General features: G+C 37.0%; 1 protein-coding gene across 2 annotated transcripts in view; it reads left to right on the forward strand.

The window, feature by feature from the left end:
• Positions 1–2,925: 2,925 nt before the first annotated feature.
• The window catches only part of Pclo (piccolo presynaptic cytomatrix protein), a 360,398-nt gene continuing 340,921 nt past the window's right edge, over positions 2,926–22,402 (forward strand). For both annotated transcript variants that reach the window (XM_051174921.1, XM_051174920.1), the window contains exons 1-2: positions 2,926–3,456; positions 9,157–10,654. In XM_051174921.1, coding sequence (XP_051030878.1) covers positions 3,218–3,456; positions 9,157–10,654 — 1,737 coding nt within the window. In that variant the 5' untranslated portion in view covers positions 2,926–3,217. The remainder of the gene's footprint in view (positions 3,457–9,156; positions 10,655–22,402) is intronic.

Genomic DNA, 22,402 nt, shown 5'->3' on the forward strand with positions numbered 1-22,402 from the left:
AATAGCAAGAAAATTATTCATTACATTTATTTACTGATTTTTTTTTTTTTTAGAGGAATTCACTCTGTAGGTCTGGACTGCATTGGACTGTCTTTGCAAGTAGAACCATCTTTGTAATAAAAAATCAAGGCATTTTTTCTAAGAAAAAAAAGCATAGCATTTTAGATACATACACATTAAGCTAAGTATCTGGACCATTTGTGATCTAGTCCAGCTGATAGACAAAATTAACTATCACTGCCCCTCTGGCATGGCCAACTGCACAGACTTCTAATAATTCACACATAAGGAAACACTTGCCTTTACTTTAGTGTTTCCATTCCTATCAAAGTTGGTAGCATGTTTTCTTAGCATACATGAAGACCTGAACTTAGTATCACAATCACCACATAGAACTGGAGTTATTCAAAGCCATTCTTAGGTATATTACTGGTTCCAGGCCAGCTTGGCCTACAAAAACTGTGTCTCAAAAACAAAACAAAATCAACAACTTACCTCCTCAGAACTAGCAAATTATCCTTGGATAATCGAAAAAGAAACTAGCTATACAAAACCTGGCATTAAAAAGTTCCTGAAGACAAAGCCCATTTTGAAAGTCAACACTCAAACATTGTTCTCAGTGCTCTGATTGTTCAATCTCATTTAACAGTTCAGTTATTTTCCCACCACACAACTCATTTTCATTTTCTGATGGAGTCTGCTTCCGGGGGAAGGATGGAAAGGAGAAAGAGAATGTACACTTTTTAAAAATGGGCCATATATTACTCCAACCTTACAAGTTACTCATTCTCTTAGAATACAATCATCATTGATGCATTTCTTACTACTTGGTGGGTTCCTTTCTACCTGCAGCAGGAGCATATAAAAACTAGTGGGGTATTTTTTCAGCTAAATCATTACTCTAAAGCTACAGTTTAAAGCTTGCAGTTTGTTGTTGTACATACATCAAATAGTATTTTATTCCCACAAAGCCTGAGAAAACATATCATATGAATTTCCCCCTTCCCCACTGCTTATGGATGTCATCAATTTCCATCCAGTGTCCACTGTAGAACAGTTTCAGTCCCTGAAAGATTTGTGTCTAAGTTATGTCCTTCTTTGAAGTAAACTCCCTTTGAAAAGTATTAGCATATACTATTTTGCTCTAGATGGAATTATCAAAACATCTGATTGCCTAGGCTTAATTTGTTTGTCAGAACATCCTCTTTATCTCAAAGAAAAGCTTTGACTTTGGAAATCATACCCCCAATATATAATCAGAGAAGCAAAATTTGATCAGTTTCTAATGACCCAACTAATAATGCAATTTCCTCTATTGAGTAGATGTCTGCAAATATAGTAAATTTAGCCACAGTTTGTTACAACTGCACCAATTTTTAGTTTTAAAAGAAGTAGAAGCCTCATAGCTACTACACAGAGATGATTTTTGCCAAAACTTTTAAGCCTATTTTCTGAGAGCCTGTTCAAACACATTTGACAATTCACTTCTGATTCTTAACTTTGATGTCTTCAAGCTCAAAGTTGAGCCATTAAATACACTTTATGAGAAAATACATAGTAAATTTAGAGTTTCAGGTCCAACAATAACTGTAATAATTGAGAGGATCTGGAGTGGCCGGGGGAGGGGAAGGGGAACAGACCTGAGCCAAGATCAGGCCTTTGTATCATTTAGGTTCCCTTGAATGGTCAGAGGCAAGCAAGCAACTCTTAGGAAAACCATAACTTAGGGGCAATCAATCAGCAGACTCCCATGGTCCTTTCTGCCGGCTCAGCAGGCTCCCAAAGCCCCTTCAGCAAACTCCCCCCCCCCCTTGAAGTCTTCTGCTAGGTAAACAAAGCTTTCCCTACTGCTGGAAGGCCCCTAACCACTAGGCATACCATCACTCAGCCCATAGACTAATTTCTCCACCACCAATCAGACACAGATTAATCCCTACAACCTGGAATTTCCCTAAATCAGCTTAAAAGGAGCTGTGACCCTTTTGGGGGTGGATATTTGCCATCTCAACTTGTTGGAATAAACGTGCTCTTGCTTATTGATCTTTTCTTGGGGGCTTCTCTCGGACGCTAACAATAATATTTAAGAAAAAAAATGATAGTGTGCGTGTGTGTGCGTGCCTGTGAGTGTGTGTGTGTGTGTGTGTGTGTGTGTGGTGGGTGGGGTACTGAAAATGTAGGCATCCCAGTTGCTAAAGTAGCTGGATGGTTAATGAGATTTAAGGACTGGCCTTTTTTCTTCTCTTTACATTTGTAAAATAAAACAACAATAAAGAGGGTGGAAAGGGTTTGAAACCATGATCTCCAAGTTTCCCATTATTGAAACAACATATTTAACAATCTGATGCTTTCCTGATGAAAAAGTTCCCATAATTCTTTACGTTGGTGTAGTTCACTGAGGAATCAGCGCAAGTCATAAGCATTTACATTCTTACCTATCTACTAATTTATAAATTTGAAAAGTCTTAATCAAATGGTTCTGGGAAAGTTCTAGAATATAAGGGCCATTTTATCTCATAGTGAGAAATTTACCTCAACAGCAGAATGATTCTTTCCCTTCATTTTTAGCTACCTAAACCTTTCCTGAGAGCTTTAAAAATCCTTCCAGTCCCTCGGGAGTCCCAAGGGAGGGGAAGGGGAGTAAGGCGGGCAAAAACAACAGGAAACTACAAATCCCAGGAGCTGCAGTCATCGCCCCTCCCAATTCCCCCGCCGGTTAATTGAGTTCTCGAAAGCTCAGGTTGAGGCATCCTGTGACGTGCCTGAAAGAAGTGTGCGCGGTTCACCCCAGCTTTTACCGCGGCATCACCCGGCGCCTTTAAGTCGGTGCTAGACGCGAGACTCGACGCAGGGCGGGTGGGCGTGGCGGACATCACCTGTTCGGCGCGGCGCACGCGCAGTGCAGGCACGGTGAGGGGGCGGGGCGCGGGGCGGGGCCGACGGCGCTGGGCGATCGGAGCTTGCCGCTCCTGGGCTGCTCTGGCGCTGAGGCGGCAACCGGGAGGCAGGGCGTGAGAGGCTCGCCTGGCGCTGTCCAACATGGAGGAGCGGCTGGCCGCGGGCGTCGCCTGCGGACCGGACTGAGCCGGCGCCGATCCCCGGGGCAGCCGAGAGGAAGTGCAGCCCCCAGGGCTGTGCACCTGCACGCTTCGGGGCGGACCCCGGCTGGCGGGGCTCGGGCGGCCGCAGGTTTCTGCACCGGGACGTGTCCCGCCGAGCCATGGGCAACGAGGCGAGCTTGGAAGGGGAAGGGCTCCCCGAAGGACTGGCGGCAGCCGCAGGCGGGGCTGGCGGCTCGGGGAGCGCCCTGCACCCCGGGATCCCAGCCGGCGTGGAGGCGGACCTGAGCCAGCTGAGCGAGGAGGAGAGGAGACAGATCGCTGCCGTCATGTCAAGGGCGCAGGGGCTGCCCAAGGGAAGCGTCCCCGGGGCCGCTGCGGAGTCGCCTTCCATGCACAGGCACGCACAGCATGATGGAGATGTCCAGGCATATATGTACCGCTTCCCGTGCACGTATGTGTGTGTGTGTGCCCGCACGGTGGAACATATATGTCGTCTCCCTTCATTTTATTCTCTCTCCCTAATGGGGTGGCAATAAGGCAATCATAAGCTTTGGATGGGCGGAATAAAAATGATGCAATGTAGAGTTTTTGGTGGGATGGTCATGGATTGCATTCTTGGAATTGTGATTTTTAGGTTGTGATTTATTTTTTTTTTTATTTTTTATTTTTTTTAATTTTTTGGCTCTTTGCAACCTTTTCCCTCTAGGGTGGTGTGGAGAGACGCCCTCCAGTGTTTTACTAATCTGGAAATCTTCCATTAATACATCACAGACATGTTGAAAATGAATAGAGCTGGGTTGCGTGTTTACCTGAACGCTTAAATCTCCTTACTGTTCCCAGGTTTTTTTCTCTAAGAATGATGTGTAAATAATCTTGTAACAATACCCTTAGCCCCCTGGAGGTTCTCTCTCCCCAACCTTTCCCCAGAGAACAGCAGCTGCCTAGGTAAAAGGCATAGAATAAATATAGCTTTTATATTCAGTGAGAGGCTCTAAGATATTTTGTGACATTAAACAGATGGATTGGTCACAGCAGAGCAGGTGCTGTACATGTATTTCTGAACTAGCGTATGCTAGTTTTTAAACTATTGCTCTTTTTATGTGAAAATGAATTTTAGTTTATAGAACATGTGAATTTACATTTCCTTATGATTAGGTTTCAATAAACTCCTAAAAAAGGATAAATAAATAAACAAATGACCATTTCCAAGGCAATTATAAAAGCTAATATGTAATATTAAGATTTCCTCTCCAGCTTTCCATTTTCCCCTTTCTAATGAGTTAGTTATTTTCTAATTAGAGTGCCAAGAGGGTATAATCATGCTTTCTCCGCCTTTATTATTGTAAACAAACCCTGTAACTTTATACCCTTCAGCAGAAAAAATATCTATCCATGGTCCTGAAACATCAGTGGTAATAACGGTCAGGAATCACACAATTTTGACTTGAGATGCTGAAAGTATGAAAGAGCTGAATATATAGGTGTAGAATGCTCTAGTTCATAAACTTAAAAAGCCTTTCATCTTAGCTGCCAGAATGCAAATACAAAGTGCACTTTTGCCAAATATTATAATAAAGCTATCAGAGAAGCACTTTAAATTTCATAAGGGTAGTGATCATGTTTTCATGTAATTTTGAAATTTTAGGAATCTGTCAGGTGAAAAAAAATCACTGTTAGAAAGGAAACATAGTAACATGGAAATTAAACCCCAAATTTAATTTTTTATTGTTTTAAAGCTTATAAAGATTTGGCCTTTTTCTTTAATTATTTACAAGAGGAGCTGTTGTTCTCCGTTTGCTAAAATCCTGACTGAAAAAAAATGTACATTTAGCAAATCATTTTAGGATAATAATGAGCTGCAGTGTTTTTCTTCTCCAGAAATATAATTTTTTCAGAGGGACACATGCAACAGGTCTAGCATGGTTGCAAATACAGCTGAGATCTTTGGTGTTTGGCTTTCTACCTATGCTTTGGTATAGGAGATGGCTGAAGAAATACCTCTGCCCACAATAACTGTTACTTTATGTTGTATGTGTATTGCAGTATACATTGGAAGTTTCTTATTAGCAACTGGAAACATTGGGATTGTTATTAATAAGCAGTTTCTGCCCTCAACTGCAATTGGTAAAGGTTTGTAAAAGACATGCACACATATTTTTTTTGTTGTTGTTTTTTTGGAACACATATTTTCCTACAGTATTTCTACAAAAAATAATTTTGAAAACTATGTATGATATTGACAGGCTCACTTGACCTTGTCATTTAGACTTTCAGGATCATATTCATTAAATATATGGGTATATAAAGGTCTAAATTGCTTCAGGCTTTAAGAATCTAAGAGATGTGCATTAGACCATTAGACAAGGCAGAATTAATTTATCTTACTTTACTTTTAGGAGTAAGGATTTTCAGCCCTACAACTCAGGTTCTTATTGTATTGACTTTTTGTGATTCATAGCAAATTAATATGTGTTTCTGCACACATATTTGTCTCAGATTCCTTGCCTGTAAAGGAGATAATAAGACCTGCCTTACCTATCTCAGGAAGTAATTCTGAGAATGACTCAAAAGTTTATAGGGATGATTTTTTCTGGATTTTTCATATTAAGGAATATGAAAAGTATAAATCATGGTGGTCTCGATGCTAGCAATAGAAAAGTCTCAATCATGGCCACAAACAAGCTGTGTTTTGTATTATTTATTGTGTTAGAAACACTAATGATACAAATTTATATTCCTTTACATATGGATAAGTGAGAGTCCTCCCAGAAGCACTCCAACTTCCTTACCTAGTTTTATGACTTTGAATTATACTCTTGGCTTTTGAAATTCCATATCCTCTCTAGTATAAATGTGAATAGATATTTCTTTGGATTTTTATTTCTGATGTGGAATATTTTATGTGACTCAGCACTGTCAAATTAAGTGTCATTGACTGTTGTGTTTCATTTAAAAACATTTTATCATTCCAGCTGCTTCTATATTTTTATATTTGCATATGCCTGAAATACCATTTTATCTGAAACAGTTTCTCTATTAACTTATGAAAGAAAGGTTCTAGTCTGGAAATCGAAATAGTAAAATAAAAAAGGATGTGCAATTAAACACAAATAACTTAAGCTTGTCTCAGAGTAAGGTTACAAACAAAGTTCTTTTTGATATTGATTCATTGTAGACCTAGTGGAAGACAAATTTATTCCTACTCTTCATTTTATTCATGAACGTGATGAGATTGCTTACTGCACAACTTTTCTGAGAGAAGATTAGAACTGTGAATTGATGGTTTCCTTTAGTGTTCCTCTGAGCCTCCCCTACTGAGCAGCCATCTGCTCCACTTTCTGTTTGTTTTACTTTTAATATTGAACAATAGATCAAGTCCAGATTCTAAAGTGAATATGAGAAGTGATCATTTAAAATCTTAGCAAACCTTTAGAAGACTTTGATGTGAAAAGAACTCAAGAAACTTGAATCTAGAGTGATGCACAAACCTGTTAGTTTCATTCATCAGTTTTCACATTGTGAACCATTCATTTATTCATTGATTCATCAAGCATTAATGCTTTTCTCCTAGTTGCCAGGTTTGATTATAGCAATGTGCTCTTCCAGCTCACAGGTCAGTGTACAAGCAGATTGCATTTTAGTTCATGTCTTAGCAGAATGGTTGTTATAGCAAGCAGCACAGGAGATCACATTTACTCAGACCACTTTACCTTTTTGTTTGGTGTTAAGATGCTATCTTCATGGTTTTTTCTCTGTTTTTCTTCCTTCTTTCCTTCCTTCCTTCCTTTCTTTTTCCTGAATTACATAATAATAGCAATTAAAACCAAGTTAGAATCTGGGGACAGCCTTTGTAGCTATATAAATCTTTTCTAACAACACACCTTAATATTTGTATGATGTTTATGCAATTGTAATGTGTTACAGTGTGTGGCCCATGGGACGTATTTTAAATTTTGGTGTTTTCTGTTACCTCAAATATTTGGTATTTGTGAAGGTTTTTTTTTCCACTTGTGATTACACATACATTGGATTAACTGAAGAAACAGCATCAAAATACACAGATTAATATAAGTTTAATAGTATTTTCAGAAAATGACAGTTTAATAAAACCAAGAATATATTTCTTCCACCTTTGTTAAAAGATAACTTTCAAAAACTACATACAAAGGTATAGTTTAGTGAAATTCCCAAATAATTACTTTTAAGATAAACACAAACTATAATGGTGTCCTTTCAAGGGAGTTTTGCATTATATTAATTGAATGCAGTAACTTTTCCAGAATAATGTCAAAATCTATACAATGTACCTCTTTAGAAATTACCTACTTCAGTTATGTACAACAGCTCTTCTGCCTTCTGAAGGGGATAGTGTAGGGGGACAGACAGGCTGTCCCAAGAAGTCATTCTTACATTATGTCCAAATGTAAATATATAGCAATGATTTTTTTAAAATGTGTCACAGAGTTTTGGAAAGTAACTCGGGAAATAGTTTTGGGTCTCTTTTAAAATGAAAGCTTTGTAAACAATTCCAGGAGAATCTACCTAAAGTCTTCTCTCATAGCTAGTATTAATATTATACAGTGCTGGCATTAATTCCAGGATCCTGTACGCGCCAGGTAGATGTTGTACCAGAGAACTACACTCTAACATATTTACTCATTTTATTACATCATTTTATGCATATATGCCAGTGGAAATAATTTTCTTTCTGAGCCTTTGCTATAAGCAATACTTTTTCATTTCTCTCAACATTGTCTTAGATCCTGTGTTATGCTGTAAGCACTAGGGAAGGTCTGAAGAAAATTATTAAATAGCACAAAGTTAAAAACATGAGGCTGTGGCCCTAACTAGCCAATTTTGACCAACTGAATAAATGATGTAGAACTCTATTGTGACCATCTTATATTTCGGGTGCTTCCAAATCATTATTTCATTTTCCTTGTGTCTTTCAAAGAGAGATACATATTTTCCAAATGTAAAAATAACAAATAAAACAAAACTACTTTCTGGTTTTCTCCACAGTTATAGTGTGGAATGCAATTAGTTGCCCATTTGTTGTTGATGAAAATGGCTTATTCAAAATTTAACATACCTATTATGACTGTTGGTTAATATATATAATGTATCTATGAATGAAAGTTCTATTTTAATTATTCAGTTCAAATCACTTAAAGTTTATCACATTTGCAGAATTTTTAAAAAGAAATAATTTTCTTGTAAAACTACTTGCCATACCTCTCTACCAATGTCAGTGACAGTAGATAAGATAATGTAACTAACATTGTATGAAGCTGTTCTATATTTTCTTCCACCAAGGAAAGTAATAGCACTTTTCAAAAATGGGATTCTAGCTCGTTTCATGCTGTTTGGCTATCCAGCTATATCTCTAAGCCTTAGCTGTGATGCTGCATGAAGTCTTCACATTAATAATTAACTATTAGAAAAGATAAAGTGATATTGGTCTTGTACAAGTTTAGTAATTAACCTATAATCTTTATAAAGTTTAATGAGGATAGTGTTTGATGAGTGTTACCATTCTAGGTAGAAGAGAGCAAAAGTGAGAAAAGCATTAGATTTCTTGGAATGCTAAAAGGTGTCATTTAGCGCCATTACTACAAACTCACCTAAATGTCACACCATGAGCCGTATGTAACAAAGATGAATTATCAAAACTAAGTAAAAACAAAGCTAACAAGCTCTTATATTTTAAAATTAGCACTTTTAATTCTTAAACCTCTTTGTTTTTCCTTGACCACAATTTTTGACTGAAAATGAAATAGAGATAGTCACATATGTATTACAATATGACATTACATTGACTACTGCAGTTTTACTTTTTAAATCTATATGTTATATTCTAAGTATATTTATGTAAGTTTATATTGTTTGATCACATAAAATTTTCATCATCATCAAGCTGCTTTTGCTACACTATCTTGTTGAAAATTTCTACCCATTGAAAAATAACAGAAGCAATGCTCTATGATCAATATAGGTTGCAACACAAATTGCGTCTGCATACATTTGGGCTAAAAGAAAACAATAATTTTATGTATTTATTTGAATTGAAATAACTTCCACTATTTTCATTTTCCAGGAAACAAGAGTTGGAGAGTAGTCAGCCTCCCAAGCAACCAGGAAAGCCACCGGACCCTGGGCGTCCCATTCAGCCTGGACTCAGTAAAAGTAGAACTACAGACACGTTTAGGCCCGAGCAGAAATTGCCTGGAAGGAGTCCGTCCACTATTAGCTTGAAAGAATCAAAGTCCAGAACTGATTTTAAGGAAGAGTACAAGTCTAGTATGATGCCTGGTTTTCTTTCAGATGTTAACCCTTTAAGTGCTGTCTCCTCTGTGGTAAATAAATTCAACCCTTTTGATTTGATATCAGACTCTGAGGCATCCCAGGGGGAAACTACAGGGAAACAAAAAGTTGCTCAGAAGGATCAAGGGAAATCAGAAGGAATCACAAAACCCCCCTTACAGCAGCAGTCACCCAAGTCAGTTCCTAAACAAGAGCCAGTGAAGGAAGTGATACAGCAGGACAGCTCTCTCAAGTCAGCATCGTCTCAACAAACAGAAAAAATAAAACCACAACCCTCCAGCCCAGGAAAGCCTTCCCAGGCATCTTCCCAGCCCCCACATATGGACCAGGCAAAGCTACCTATTCAAAGAGATGCAGCCAGGCCACAGACTAAATCTTCAGACCCAGGAAAGCCTTCCCAGCAGAGCCCAGCCAAAACACCAGCTCAGCAACCAAGTCCTGGGAAATCTGTAACCCAACAGCCTGGACCTGCGAAGGCCTCAGTCCAACAGCCAGGGCCAACAAAGTCCCCAGCTCAAGCAGCAGGGACAGTGAAACCTCCAGCCCAACCTCCAGTAACATCCAAGCCCTCAGCACAGCAGGCTGGAGTCGAGAAGACTTTGCCTCAGCAGCCTGGGCCAAAGTCTCTAGCTCAGGCTCCTGGTCTTGGAAAACTTCCACCGGGGCCACTAAAGTCCCCAGCCCAGCAGCCAGGGACAACAAAATCCCCAGCTCAACAGCCTGTCCAGCAGCCTCTGGCTAAGGTACCAGGGTCAGCAAAGACTCCAGCTCAGCAATCTGGACCTGGAAAGACACCAGCTCAACAACAAGGCCTAGGGAGGCTTTCACCTCAGCAGCCCATTCCAGCAAAGCCTCAGCCTCAGCAGCCTACCCCAGCAAAGCCCCATCCTCAGCATCCCGCCCCAACAAAACCCCATTCTCAACAGCCTGCTCCAGCCAAACCTTCAGCTCAACAGCCTACTCCAGCAAAGCCCCAGCCCCAACAGCCCACTCCAGCAAAACCCTCAGCTCAGCAGCCAGCTCCAGCAAAACCCTCATCTCAACAGCCTGTGAAACCAAGCCAAATGGTAACTGGGAGACCTCTGCAGCCACCACCACCATTGGCAGCTCAGACTTCAGGACATGATCTCTCTAAAACCATCTGTCCCCTTTGCAACACCACTGAACTTCTGTTGCATATTCCAGAAAAGGCCAATTTTAACACATGCACTGAGTGTCAGACCACCGTCTGTAGCCTCTGTGGTTTTAACCCCAATCCTCACTTAACTGAGGTGAGTACATTTATTAGTACAAGCTCCATAAGCATAGGCACTGCCTACACATGGTGCCTGTTTTGTTACTTAGGAAGGGAGTGCTTATTTCTCCCTCTCTTCATCTCTCTCTCTCCTCTTTCTCTTTCTCTCTGTCTCTCTGTCTCTCTCTGTCTTTGTCTCTCTCTCTCCTCTCTCTTTTTCCTCCCTCGCTTTTTCCCTGTCAATTGTTAACTTATGTTAGGTAATATTCCCTTGAATGAAAGTCCTAGGATATTGCCACAATTTGTGAAAATGTGACATCTAAAACAAATATGAATTGAAGGAAAGGAACTGAAGCCCTACATTATTTATTATTTAGCACAAACTGATATTGCTTTAATTTTAAAACTGATGCTCCTGCCCACTTACCAGATTTTGTTATTATTGTTATGATTTGTTTTTGTTTTGTTTTGTTTTGTTTTTTGAGACAAGATTTGCCATGCCATGCAAGTTGACTTAGAATTCTTTATGCAGCTCAGGTTGCTTCTAACTTGTGGTCTTCCTTCTACAATCTTCCAAACTTCTGAGTTACAAGAATGCTTAGCCCTACCCAGCTCACATTTTGATGCTATTAACTGTGATCATATTTGCATTTAAGAAACTGGATAGATATTTTTAAATTACAAATATCTTTACTATTAAAAGGAGTAGTTTTCAATTTGCACATGCCCCTTCCCAGTTGTTGATTCTTCTATATTGGATGATGATATACCCCATTAGCTGAGAATCACTGGTAACAACAGGGGTTAATCCACAAAATGAAGTTATTAAAGTCGACTCATCATTGATATGTGTGCACTCAGAAGATGTGTTGATGTCAGTTACCTAGGGCACCAGATCTCATTATAGATGGTTGTGAACCATGTTGTGGGTGCTGGAAATTGAACTTAGGACTTCAGGAAGAGCAGTCAGTGCTCTTAACCTCTGAGCCATCTCTTTGGCCCTTGTTAGTTATCTAGGTAACCTGCTTAAACATCAAATCAAAAGGGACCAAAAGTGATGACTACTAATTGTCTCCAATTAGTGTTGATAGAACAATTCTCAGGTAGTCATTAAGTATTAGCTTAGCAGATAAAGGCCTGGAATAAAGTAGTATTTTAATAGGTTGATGTTAGGTATACTGTAGAGGGAAGGCACTATCACAGTGTAGTGGAAACATTAGAAAATTCTCTGAATTAAAAAAATTAAAAATATGTTTTTTTTTGTTTTTGTTTTTGTTTTTGTTTTTTCTGGATCTGGGTTTTCTCACTCAGGATGAGTTTTTTCTAAATTTATCCATTTACCTGCAACTTTCATGATGTCATTTTTTTTTATGGCTGAGCAATTCTCTATTGTTTAAATGTATCATATTTTCTTTATCCATTCATCTTTTGAGGAACATCTAGGTTGTTTCCAATTTCTGGTTTTTATAAGTATAACAGCAATTAACATGGTTGAGCAAGCGTCTGTGGCAGGATGGAGTGTCCTTTGGGTATATGCCCAAGAGTGGTATAGCTGGATCTTGAGATTGATGGATTCCCATCTTCCTGAGAAACTCCATACTGACTTCCATACAAGTTTGTAGTCCCACCTGCAATGGTTTTAGGTTTCCCTTACTCCACATCCACTCAAGCATGAGCTGTCATTTGAATTGCTCTTCTTAGCCATTTTGACATACTAAAAATTAAATATGGAAGTAGTTTTGATTTGTATTTTCTTGATGGAAGAATAGTAAACATTTTAAGTATTTCTTAGTCATTTGAGTTCCTCTTCTGAGAGTCCTTTATTTACATCTGTACAAAGTTTTTTTTGTTTTGTTTTGTTCTTTGTTTTCTTAATATAGTTTTTTGAATTCTTTATTTATTTTAGCTAGTAAGCCTCTATTTAATTATATTTGAGAAAAACTTTTTTTTTCCTTTTAATAGGCTGCCTTTCCTTTTAATTGTCTGAATGACAGTGTTCTTTGCCAAACAGAAGCTTTTCAGTTTTATGAGGTCCCATTTATTAAATGTTGAGCTTAGTGTCTATGCTAATGGTATTGTGTTAAGAAAGACTTTTCTGGTGTTAATGAGTTAGAGGCTATTTCCCACTTTCTCTTCTATCAAGGTCAGTGTTTCTGGTTTTATGTTCAGGTCTTTGATGCACTGGAGTTGAGTTTTGTGGAGAGTGATAAGTATGGTTCTATTTGCATTCTTCATGCTGGCATACTTCTATAAGCATTAGTTGGGGGGGATAATACATAATAGGGAATATGAATCATTTTTATCTAGTCAACATCACAATAAATGTGTGTCTTGGATGTGAATATAGAACTTTCAATATCTGTTTTTAATATAGAAAATGTTGAATTCACATGGTTCAGTCTAGGAATATAAGGTGTTAATAAACCACAAAGCAACATGTTATGTGGAGAGATCAGACAGGTACTGAATTCTTTCACAAGTCTACATAGGATTTTATTTGAGTACTTTTATTCCCTGATTGTAATTTTTTGAACAGAAAAATAAATGAAATCTAAGGTGTCCTCTGGAGAAAGAAGAAATAATGTGAAAAGAATGATAATATAAAGCTAATGTGAAAGATTGGATCTTAAGGGCAGAGGCAAAGTTTTGTGGTCTTTTTTAATTTCAGGACACCTGATCCCTCATACCATATAAAAAGTGTGTTCCGTCTTTTGGAAGACAGTGGTTAGTGGGCTGTCTATGCATTGTGTCTGAGAATACTGGGGCAATAACACAACAGGAAATGAAGGAGTATATGATATAAATATTTTTAAGACATAGGGTTGCAAACTCTATTTATAAATGAAATTGTGTTAATAATAAAAATGGGGATTGATAGTCATTAAATTATAATGTATGAGAAACACGATGTTTTAAAATTTGTCAAGTGTTATTTGATTTTTGAAGTATTTTAGTTTTGTAATAAAAGGCGTTATTGGGTTCTATACCCACTTAAATGAACCATTTTTTACTTAAAAAATACAATTAATAAGAACACAGCATTATATGATCTTATAAATGATAGACAGAATCATATTGCAATTAGGTGTGTGTGTGTGTGTGTGTGTGTGTGTGTGTGTGTGTGTGTGTGTGTTTGTAGCTTTTTAAGGAGGCAGCCAGAGCTCTGTGAATTAGAGACCTGCCTGTTCCAGGACAGGCTCCAAAGCTACAGAGAAACCTTGTCTCAGAAAAAAAGAGAAAAATCAAAAACAAAAAACTTAATAAAGTTGTAATTTGACCCATACTATACTGCTTTGATAATGATACAAGAAAATGGTTTGAAAGATGATGGATTATTCATTTGATAATTGCATTTATTATACTTCAGTGGCAAGTCACAAAGCAAAAAAATACATTTGGAAATATACATTTCATTTCTTGTTTATATGCCCAGTATTTGGAAGATAGATATTATATTTTTTTTCTATTTGTAGTGTTTTATTATGTAATATTTAACCCTTTTTTACATTTTTATAACTTTTATTTAATTTTTTTCTTATTTAACATATTGATCTCAGTTCCCTCTACCTCCCATCCTCCCATACCCACCACAGATTCCCCCCATTTCATCCCCCATCTACTCCCCAGGGAATATGTTATGAGTTGTTTTTTCCTGCCAGCCTTGTCCCACCACCACACCAGCCCCCAATAATACACTGAGACTCTGTATTAGATATAAAGCTGTAGGTCAGTTACTTGTTTCTTATCTGCTAGCTCTGTCTTAATTATTAACCCATTTCTATTAATCTGAGTATTTCCATGTGGTCTTATCTTACCGGGGAGAGGGGCTGGCATTCTTCTCTCTATCCTCCCTCTTATTTCCTCTCTCCTCCTAATCTCCTACTCCTCCCTATCTTGCTCTCCTATTGGACAACAGTGCTTTATTCATTAACCAGTAAGAGAAACATAATTACAGAATGACATCTCCCATCATCTTCTCTTTTTATGTCTAAAATAAAAAGAAGGGTTTTAACCTTACTATAGCAAAATGTATAACAAAACAGTTATCAAATAAGAACCATAGTTAACAATATTTAGTTCATTAACATTTAGCAAGATTTAAAGAAAATATTTCATCATCTATTCTATCTTTGTGAGTATGAAGTCCTATATGTAACTTATCTTTAATCCTAACTAAAGAAAACTATAACCATAACTGTCTTCAACTCCTTCAAAGACCACAGAAGGACAATATATAAACTCTAGAAATGACAGAGACAACTTGATTCCTGGTCAGTCACCTAAAGTTCTTCTGTAATGTTCCATCTTCAGCCCATAGGCTATAGTGTGTCTGGCAGACTCCTCAGCAAAGCAGGAAACTTTAAACTGTCCATCTGTATTGGCAGTTTGTCAGTTGCTTTTCTCTGTGTCCTTCAGATTGTCTGGCAGATTCTTCTATGAAGCAGGAACACTATAGCAATGTCAATCTTGTATCAGCAGTCACTGTCCTGTGGGTCCTGCATGTCCAGTTTATACAGCATAAAGTCAAACAGTCCAGACAAGAGCAGTATCTTTCCCAAATGGCTAGTATTGCCATACTGAAAGCAAATTCCATAATGTGTTTCTTCAAGGTCCATCTTCCTTTCTGATGCATGTGCCAGTTGTGCCTCACTGTTAAGAAAATCCCTCAACCATTTTAAATGCCATATTATGTAGGTCTTTGAAAGGTTTGAAGAATACCTATCCATCTCAAAATCATCTCTGTGTATCTTGAAAACCTAACTAACTTAACTCTAAGTTTTGATTATCATAGGTAATTATCTATAATCTATATTAAATTATATATTACATTTTTAAATGAGCTATATAAACATAACACCTAAACAAGAGGAGAAATATATACATCACAAAATTGACCTTAAATTGTATCAATACATGAAAATCCATTTTAAAACAAAGTATTCATCTCTATACCATAATCCTCTTTTTACCTTTAAAGGAATTGATTGTGATCATTATTAACCATTTATAACCAAGCCCATTTAAATGACAACAAACATTTATAAACAATAATTGGGAATTTGGGCATTGTTCTTTCCAAACTCCTTCCTGCTGGTAGGGGGCGCTGTCATGGGGATCCTAAGAAGATGAAGAAATCCTGGCTGTAGTCTGCAAGGCTGGCTTGTCCCAACTGTTTTGAATATTTGATCAGCTGAGACTCTGTTTCAGGCAGTCTTGCTTGATCAAACCACATTAGTCTAGAAAGAGTCCTCAGCTTTTCATTTTCTGTGGAAACAAAATTAGAAATCCTTTTCCCCAGTAACTTGTACTTACACTTAAATTTTGAAGTCAAAGCATTTTTTTTTTCAAGCTGATAAATTTTGTTTTCTCAGGGGAGGCTTATATAGGGCCGTGGGCAGGATGTGAGCAGGGTTTGAGCGTAGCCAGGGCATGGGCACTGGCACATAGGAAGAGTGAGAAGGTCAGAAGAAGGAATACCCTGAATTGTTTAGCTAACCTGTAATTGGCTGTAAATTACAGCAGGAGAGATAGCCCTGAGCTGGCTATCTACTCTTTAGTTGGCTGTTAAACTGCAGCAGGAGAGAGAACCCTGAGCTATTCTTTGAATGGCTGTGAGACCACAAGCCTGTACCTTGGAATGTTCTGCTGAACATTCTGTTCATTTCTTTAAGAGGCAGTAATTTTCTGCCTGAGAGACCTGAGGTTGTGAGGATGGTGATGGTCCCCAACAGTACTAGGCATGGCATGACTCACTGTGACACTGGTGTCCACTTGCTGTGGGTGAAACTATTCTTCCCAGGCTGCTCTATATAAGAAATTGACTTCTAGACTAAAGACCTTTAGACTAATATTTAAATATTCTCTAGCTGTAATTGCATTGATTTTTATCTATGTCTATTCTACCTACACCCTAAAAAGGAGTTAAGACTATTGTACATTAATAAATTAGCACAAAAAAGGAGGTTATTATTTTTAAAGAGATTTTGGTATTTTAACATGTGGATGCTGACATGTGGAATAACATATGTAATTAGTAAAGAAAATAGTGTGCTTAAGGAAATGCAGGCATCTGGGAAATACATTTGGTATTTCAGTGCTTTACTGATTTGTATATGAGCCTCAGTATATCATTTATTTCTCTGGCTTAATTTGTTGATTTGTAAAATGAACCATTGTGTCAAAAAATTTGAAATATTTCAGTGTATCCATCTGAACATGATGTAGTAAAACTTAAATTAAACAGAAAGTAAATCTATAGTGATTATACCGGTCTGTACCTGATTGAACTAGCTTGAATAGGGTAAAACTGGTCTGAACCGGATAGAACCGGATTAAACCGGTCTGAATCAATCTCAAACTGATCAAACTAGTCTGAACCAGATTAAACCAGTTTAAACCGGTCTGAACCAAAATGAACCAGATCCAACTGGTCTGAACTGGATCACACAGGTCTATACTGTGCTGAACTGGATAGACCCAGCTGGATAGATCCAGTTTGATCTGGTCCAAACCAGTCTGAATGGGATAGAGGCTGTCTAAACCATATCGAACCAGTCTGAACCGGGTAGAGCCGGATAAAATGGGTCTGTACTAGTCTGAACTGGATCGAACCAGTCTAAACTGGTCTGAACTGGTTGAACCAGTCTGAACCAGATCGAACCGGTCTAATCCGGATAGACCCAGTTTGATCCAGTCTAAACCGGTCTGAACCAGATAGAACCGCTCTGAACTGGATCGAACTGGTGTGAACCTGTCTAAACTGGTCTGAACTAGTTTGAACCGGCTAGAACTGGTCTGAACCAGATCAAACAGGTCTAAACAGGATCAACCTGGTATGAATTGGATCGAACCTGTCTAAACTGGTCTGAACCAGATAGACCCAGTTTGATCCGGTCTAAACCGGTCTGAACTGATTTGATCCAGACCAAACCGGTCTGAACCTGATGGAACTGACATAGATATTATTTAAATGTCTATTATATAGGAGGCATTTTGACACATTGTGATGGGATAGAGATTAGACCAAAGCATGAATGCTGAATTTATACTCCATGTATGCACCTGTAAATATGATATGGACTCAGATGATAAAGCTATGAAAATTAAAGGCAAATATAATGAACTTCTGAGTAGGAAGCACTCTTTCCTAGTGGATAAAACTGAGGAAAGCTTCATGGAAAAAAAATGTCTTTTCCTTGGAATATATCAGTATAAATGCCAGTTCAACAGAGAACATGCAACAGGTTAGGGGTTGAGCAAGACCAGGACATAAAACAACACAGTATGTGTTTAGGATATTAAGAGTAAATATGGGAGTGGTGAGATGGTTCAGAATGTGAAGACACTAAATGTATTTGCTGTACAGCCCTGATGCTCTGTGTTGGTTCCCTAGTGGAAGGAGGTAACTGGCTCCTGAATGTCTCCCTCTGATATCCATATGTTCACTGTAGAAGTTCCTGACACTCTTGTAATTCAGTTTATTTCACTGTGTGAAGTGAAAGGCCTTTAAATTACCTGCCCTCTCTGGAGGATATGGAGATGGGAGCCTTTCCAAATATATCCTAAGAAGTCCCTGGCTCCCAGCCTAGAGTTCTGGTATGGAGAGGAAGTCATATTTGTAGCTCTTGCTGCTGGTCCATTAATGGAATTGATCACTACAACACAGGCTTTCTCTTTGAGTCTGATTCCTGACATAAACTGAACATTTACTTTCTAAATATTGACGAAGGAATTTTTTGCTGTTGTTTTTGTGCATTTACTTTATTACTATCACTGAACAGCCTGAGGCAAGACATATGTGTTCACATATTTAAAGGCTTGTCCTTAATCTTGGATCATTCTCTCAATTCTCCTGAAATTATACAATATGAGAAAATGGTGTTTAATTTTCTTTTCATTTTAGAACATTGATAATGAACTAAATGTTAGTGATGACATTGAATTTATTTTATTTTCAGTAATTATACATGGCTTTAGGACAAAACTAGACATTTGATTAAATGAAAGCATGGCTGTCTTTCAGGACAAAATAGACTTTCACACATCAATTTGTACATAAGCCTTAATTAAAAGATGAAACAAAACATGGTTAATATATTTAGTTGAGGAAAATGGTTTCACTAGTCACCCAGTAGTCATCGTCCTGTCACTACTTCTAATTATGAGAAACTTATGTGTGTATGCATCATATGTGTGTATGTGATGAGTTTGGAAACTTGTGTGTGTATGGCAATCAGGAAGAGAAGATACTGGCTGGCACCTCTGGTGAAGGAAAAATAGAATAACATTTCTTGCATGGTAGAATAGCTAAAATAATTTTTACTAAAGAGGAAGGATTATTTTCATTTTCAATTGTTTGATGTTTTTTGCACAGAACATTTTTTTGACACCTCTAATTCTATGCAAATATGCTGCATAATCTCCTCCATCCCCCCAACTCCCTCCACTCCTCCAGAAAAGACTGAGCTTACAAGTGTTGACAGCCTCCCCTAGGGTTCCATCTTTAATGTGAAAAAGGACTAGTAATGTAAGTTGATAGTAATGTAAGTTTAAAGAAATGGACTTTGAAAGAGCTAAGTGCAAACTGCAAAGGCATCTCAGAGGTTTCTTCAATTCAGAAAATACAAATAGGTAGTAACTTCATTCAGGTGACATAAATAACATCATTTATGTGCCTTCTGAGAAAGATTTAAAAGGATACTTCATTAATGATTACTCATTCATATTTCAATGAGTTGATTGAAGATGAAAAATAGACTTGGTTAATGGCCTGAAAAACAAAACTTTTATTAATTGCCCCAGATTGTAGAATCAAAAAAAGAAAAGAAAAAAAGAAGAAAGAAAGAAAGAAAAGAAAGGAAGAAAGAAAGAAAACAAGCAAGAAAGAAAGAAAGAAAGAAAGAAAGAAAGAAAGAAAGAAAAAGAAAAATGTTCTTTGACTACTCGCTTGGCCTACATTAAGTCTCAAGGATGTTCTAGATTCTGGACCTTTAAACATGAACAAAATAGGCCATAGTCTTTATCTTATAGGTTGGTATTCTAGTCAGCATTACAAATAACTAAAACATGTGGTGAAACAGATGGTAGAAGTGTTATAAAGAAGATGAAATACAGGAGGATTGTATTACATACAGGACAGGAATGGGGGTGAGTGCTATGCTTCTTTCACTTGGAGGTTAGTGTTTTAGAGCTACTGAATGATTTGGATTATAAAAGTTTAATGTAAAAATTGAGATAGTTCAGTGGCTAAAGGTACTTGCCACCAAACATGAAAACTGGAATTCTGTCCCTAGAACCCACATTATGAAGGAGAAAACCCACCCCTAAAAGTTGTCTTCTGACCCCCATTCAGAAGTCATGGAGGGCTGCATGTGCCACCATAAATAAAATAAATCAGTATTTAAAAAAATGGTAAGAAGTAATTTTAACTGAAGTTCTAAGTAGTGAGTGTAGTTGAATGTTAAAGAAAAGTAGAAATGAATCCAGTAATGAGATCAACTCATTCATGAAGTTCCCACTGTAGAATGTTATTTTTATTCCTAAAAATAAGGGACACCAAGTTGTCTCCTGATAAAATTTAGTCTATATAGCAAGTATAAAAATATATAACACTGGAAATGTATACCTCAAACATAAAATTAAACACAAGAAGTTATATTAATCATCACCATGAAATGTAAAAGCAAGAGTTAGCTTTGTTGATTTCAGAGTGCCAGCCTCAATGCCCATAAAGGAAGCTTTTACTTTTAATGAAACATCATATATATATATATATAGTTTCATGCTCAAACTAAAGTCTATACTGGAGTAATATGAAGAGTCTACTTGATCAAAATTATTAGCTAAAAATATATATGATATTGTTTAAATGCCTCTTGAAAAGTCTCTAGCCCTGGCATTTATGCTGGTTGTGATAACTACCTGGGTAGTTTCAAAGACAGGGGTTCTATTTTGACTGACAGTTTTGTAGTTTTAGCCTGTGATCAATGGCCTATTGCTGTTGAACATGTCGGAGATAGCAAATCATGGCAGAAACAGGTGAAGGAAGGAAACTACTCATCTAATAATGGGAGAGTAGAAGTCAACGGGAGGAGTTCTGCTGTCTCCTTCAATGGCACTAAAGTGATTAGAAGAGTTTTCATCACTTCTCAGTGGTTCCTATGTGGACCTTTGGGACAAATAACAGATGTCAAACATAACAGCAATGTAATTGATAAAAAGTAGAAGAATTTGTGGTTCTGAATGATATGAGAATTTGAAATAACGTATTTATGTTGCTGTTTTGTCAGTATTATTATTCATTATTTTCCATCAAGGCTATGTGTCCTTTAATTGGTTCATATGAAGTCTTAAGATAAATAACGTCTTACACTAGTGGCTTAGCCATTAAAGGATAAGCTCACAAACAATAATAAAAGATAAATAACATCTCATAATTTTAAGCATAAGATTTTTAGAAGACAAAAGGCATTTTTTTCTATTGCAATAATCTAGAAATTCCTACAGCACTTCTTTTACTATTGAAAATAGAATATCTTGATTATAACAAAATGAGTTGACCATTTAAAGTAGTGTTTTAATGATGTTACCTTACCAGAAGACATAATTATTCAAAAATCCATTAACACATATTATATTGAATCCTAGTCTTTGATGTGGTTCAGTGTGGAAGGTGTCTCTCTGTTTCTTTTTGTCCTTGACACCACTGTTTGTGTACTGCTTCATGCTGTATTTACAAGCTTAGTCTCTAGATCTTAAGCCATTATCTTTTTGTTATTTTTGGCTTCTAAATTACTAAACATTACAGATGTCTTTCTTAAGAGTTAGATTTTACTCTTTCTTCTCTACTTGCTATGTTTTCTCACATCTACTATTATAATACATATACTTCAGGAGTAGCAGATGCTGATCTGTGAAAGCAGATAACTGAAGATAATGAGGTCACTTATTTAATCATTCAATAAGCTCGACTTAGTGAGTGACAGTTAACACCTGCCTGTTGATGTCCTTTGAGAAAGCATGCATTTGTAACATTTTAAATAATGTCAGGTCTTAATTGCCCTTGATATGGCAACCTGTTCCTTACAAATATTTCAAGAATATTTCACAGAAGACAAATGTACAAAACAATCTTTAAAAAGTTTATAATTTTTCATAAATAACAACATAAAATACATGGATAAGATATCAGATGATCTGAGGTCTTGTTGATGGAAGTATAACTTCACTAGAATATTTAGAGTTGTCTAACAAACAACTTTACAATAATATTTATTGCCTTTTTAAGAGAAGTCACAGAGGTGGGAAATATAAATTTGAACATTGTACATTTCAAGCTGTTTATTTATCAATTTATATAAATTTTGACATTTGGTAATCTCTTAATGAGGTATTCATATTTTAAAAATTAACTAGTAAGTTAATTACACCAGAATTCAAATTCTAAAGCATTTTGTAATATGTAACATTTGCTACTTATGAATTAGTAATAAGAAGATTCTGAAAGTTGAATTATATGGGATTCTAGGTTTGAACATTGAAATCTTTAACTATTTGATAGTTGTTCAGTTTGGTCCAGCTTCTGTTTTCTGAATGGTTGATTTCATTCTTTCATTGAGATAGTAGATACAATCAAAAGTCACAGTAGGCTACAAAACTGGAATTGTTTAAAATTGCTAATAACTGTTCTAATATTCACAGATACAGCAAGGAGTTACTGCCATTATTGCTAGTTTCATGTGTAGGTTTTAAAAAAAATTGAGGGCAAGAATTTAAGTTTTGGAGA

The sequence above is a fragment of the Phodopus roborovskii genome, unplaced genomic scaffold (assembly GCF_943737965.1).
Source record: "Phodopus roborovskii unplaced genomic scaffold, PHOROB, whole genome shotgun sequence".
Taxonomy (NCBI): Eukaryota; Metazoa; Chordata; class Mammalia; order Rodentia; family Cricetidae; genus Phodopus; species Phodopus roborovskii.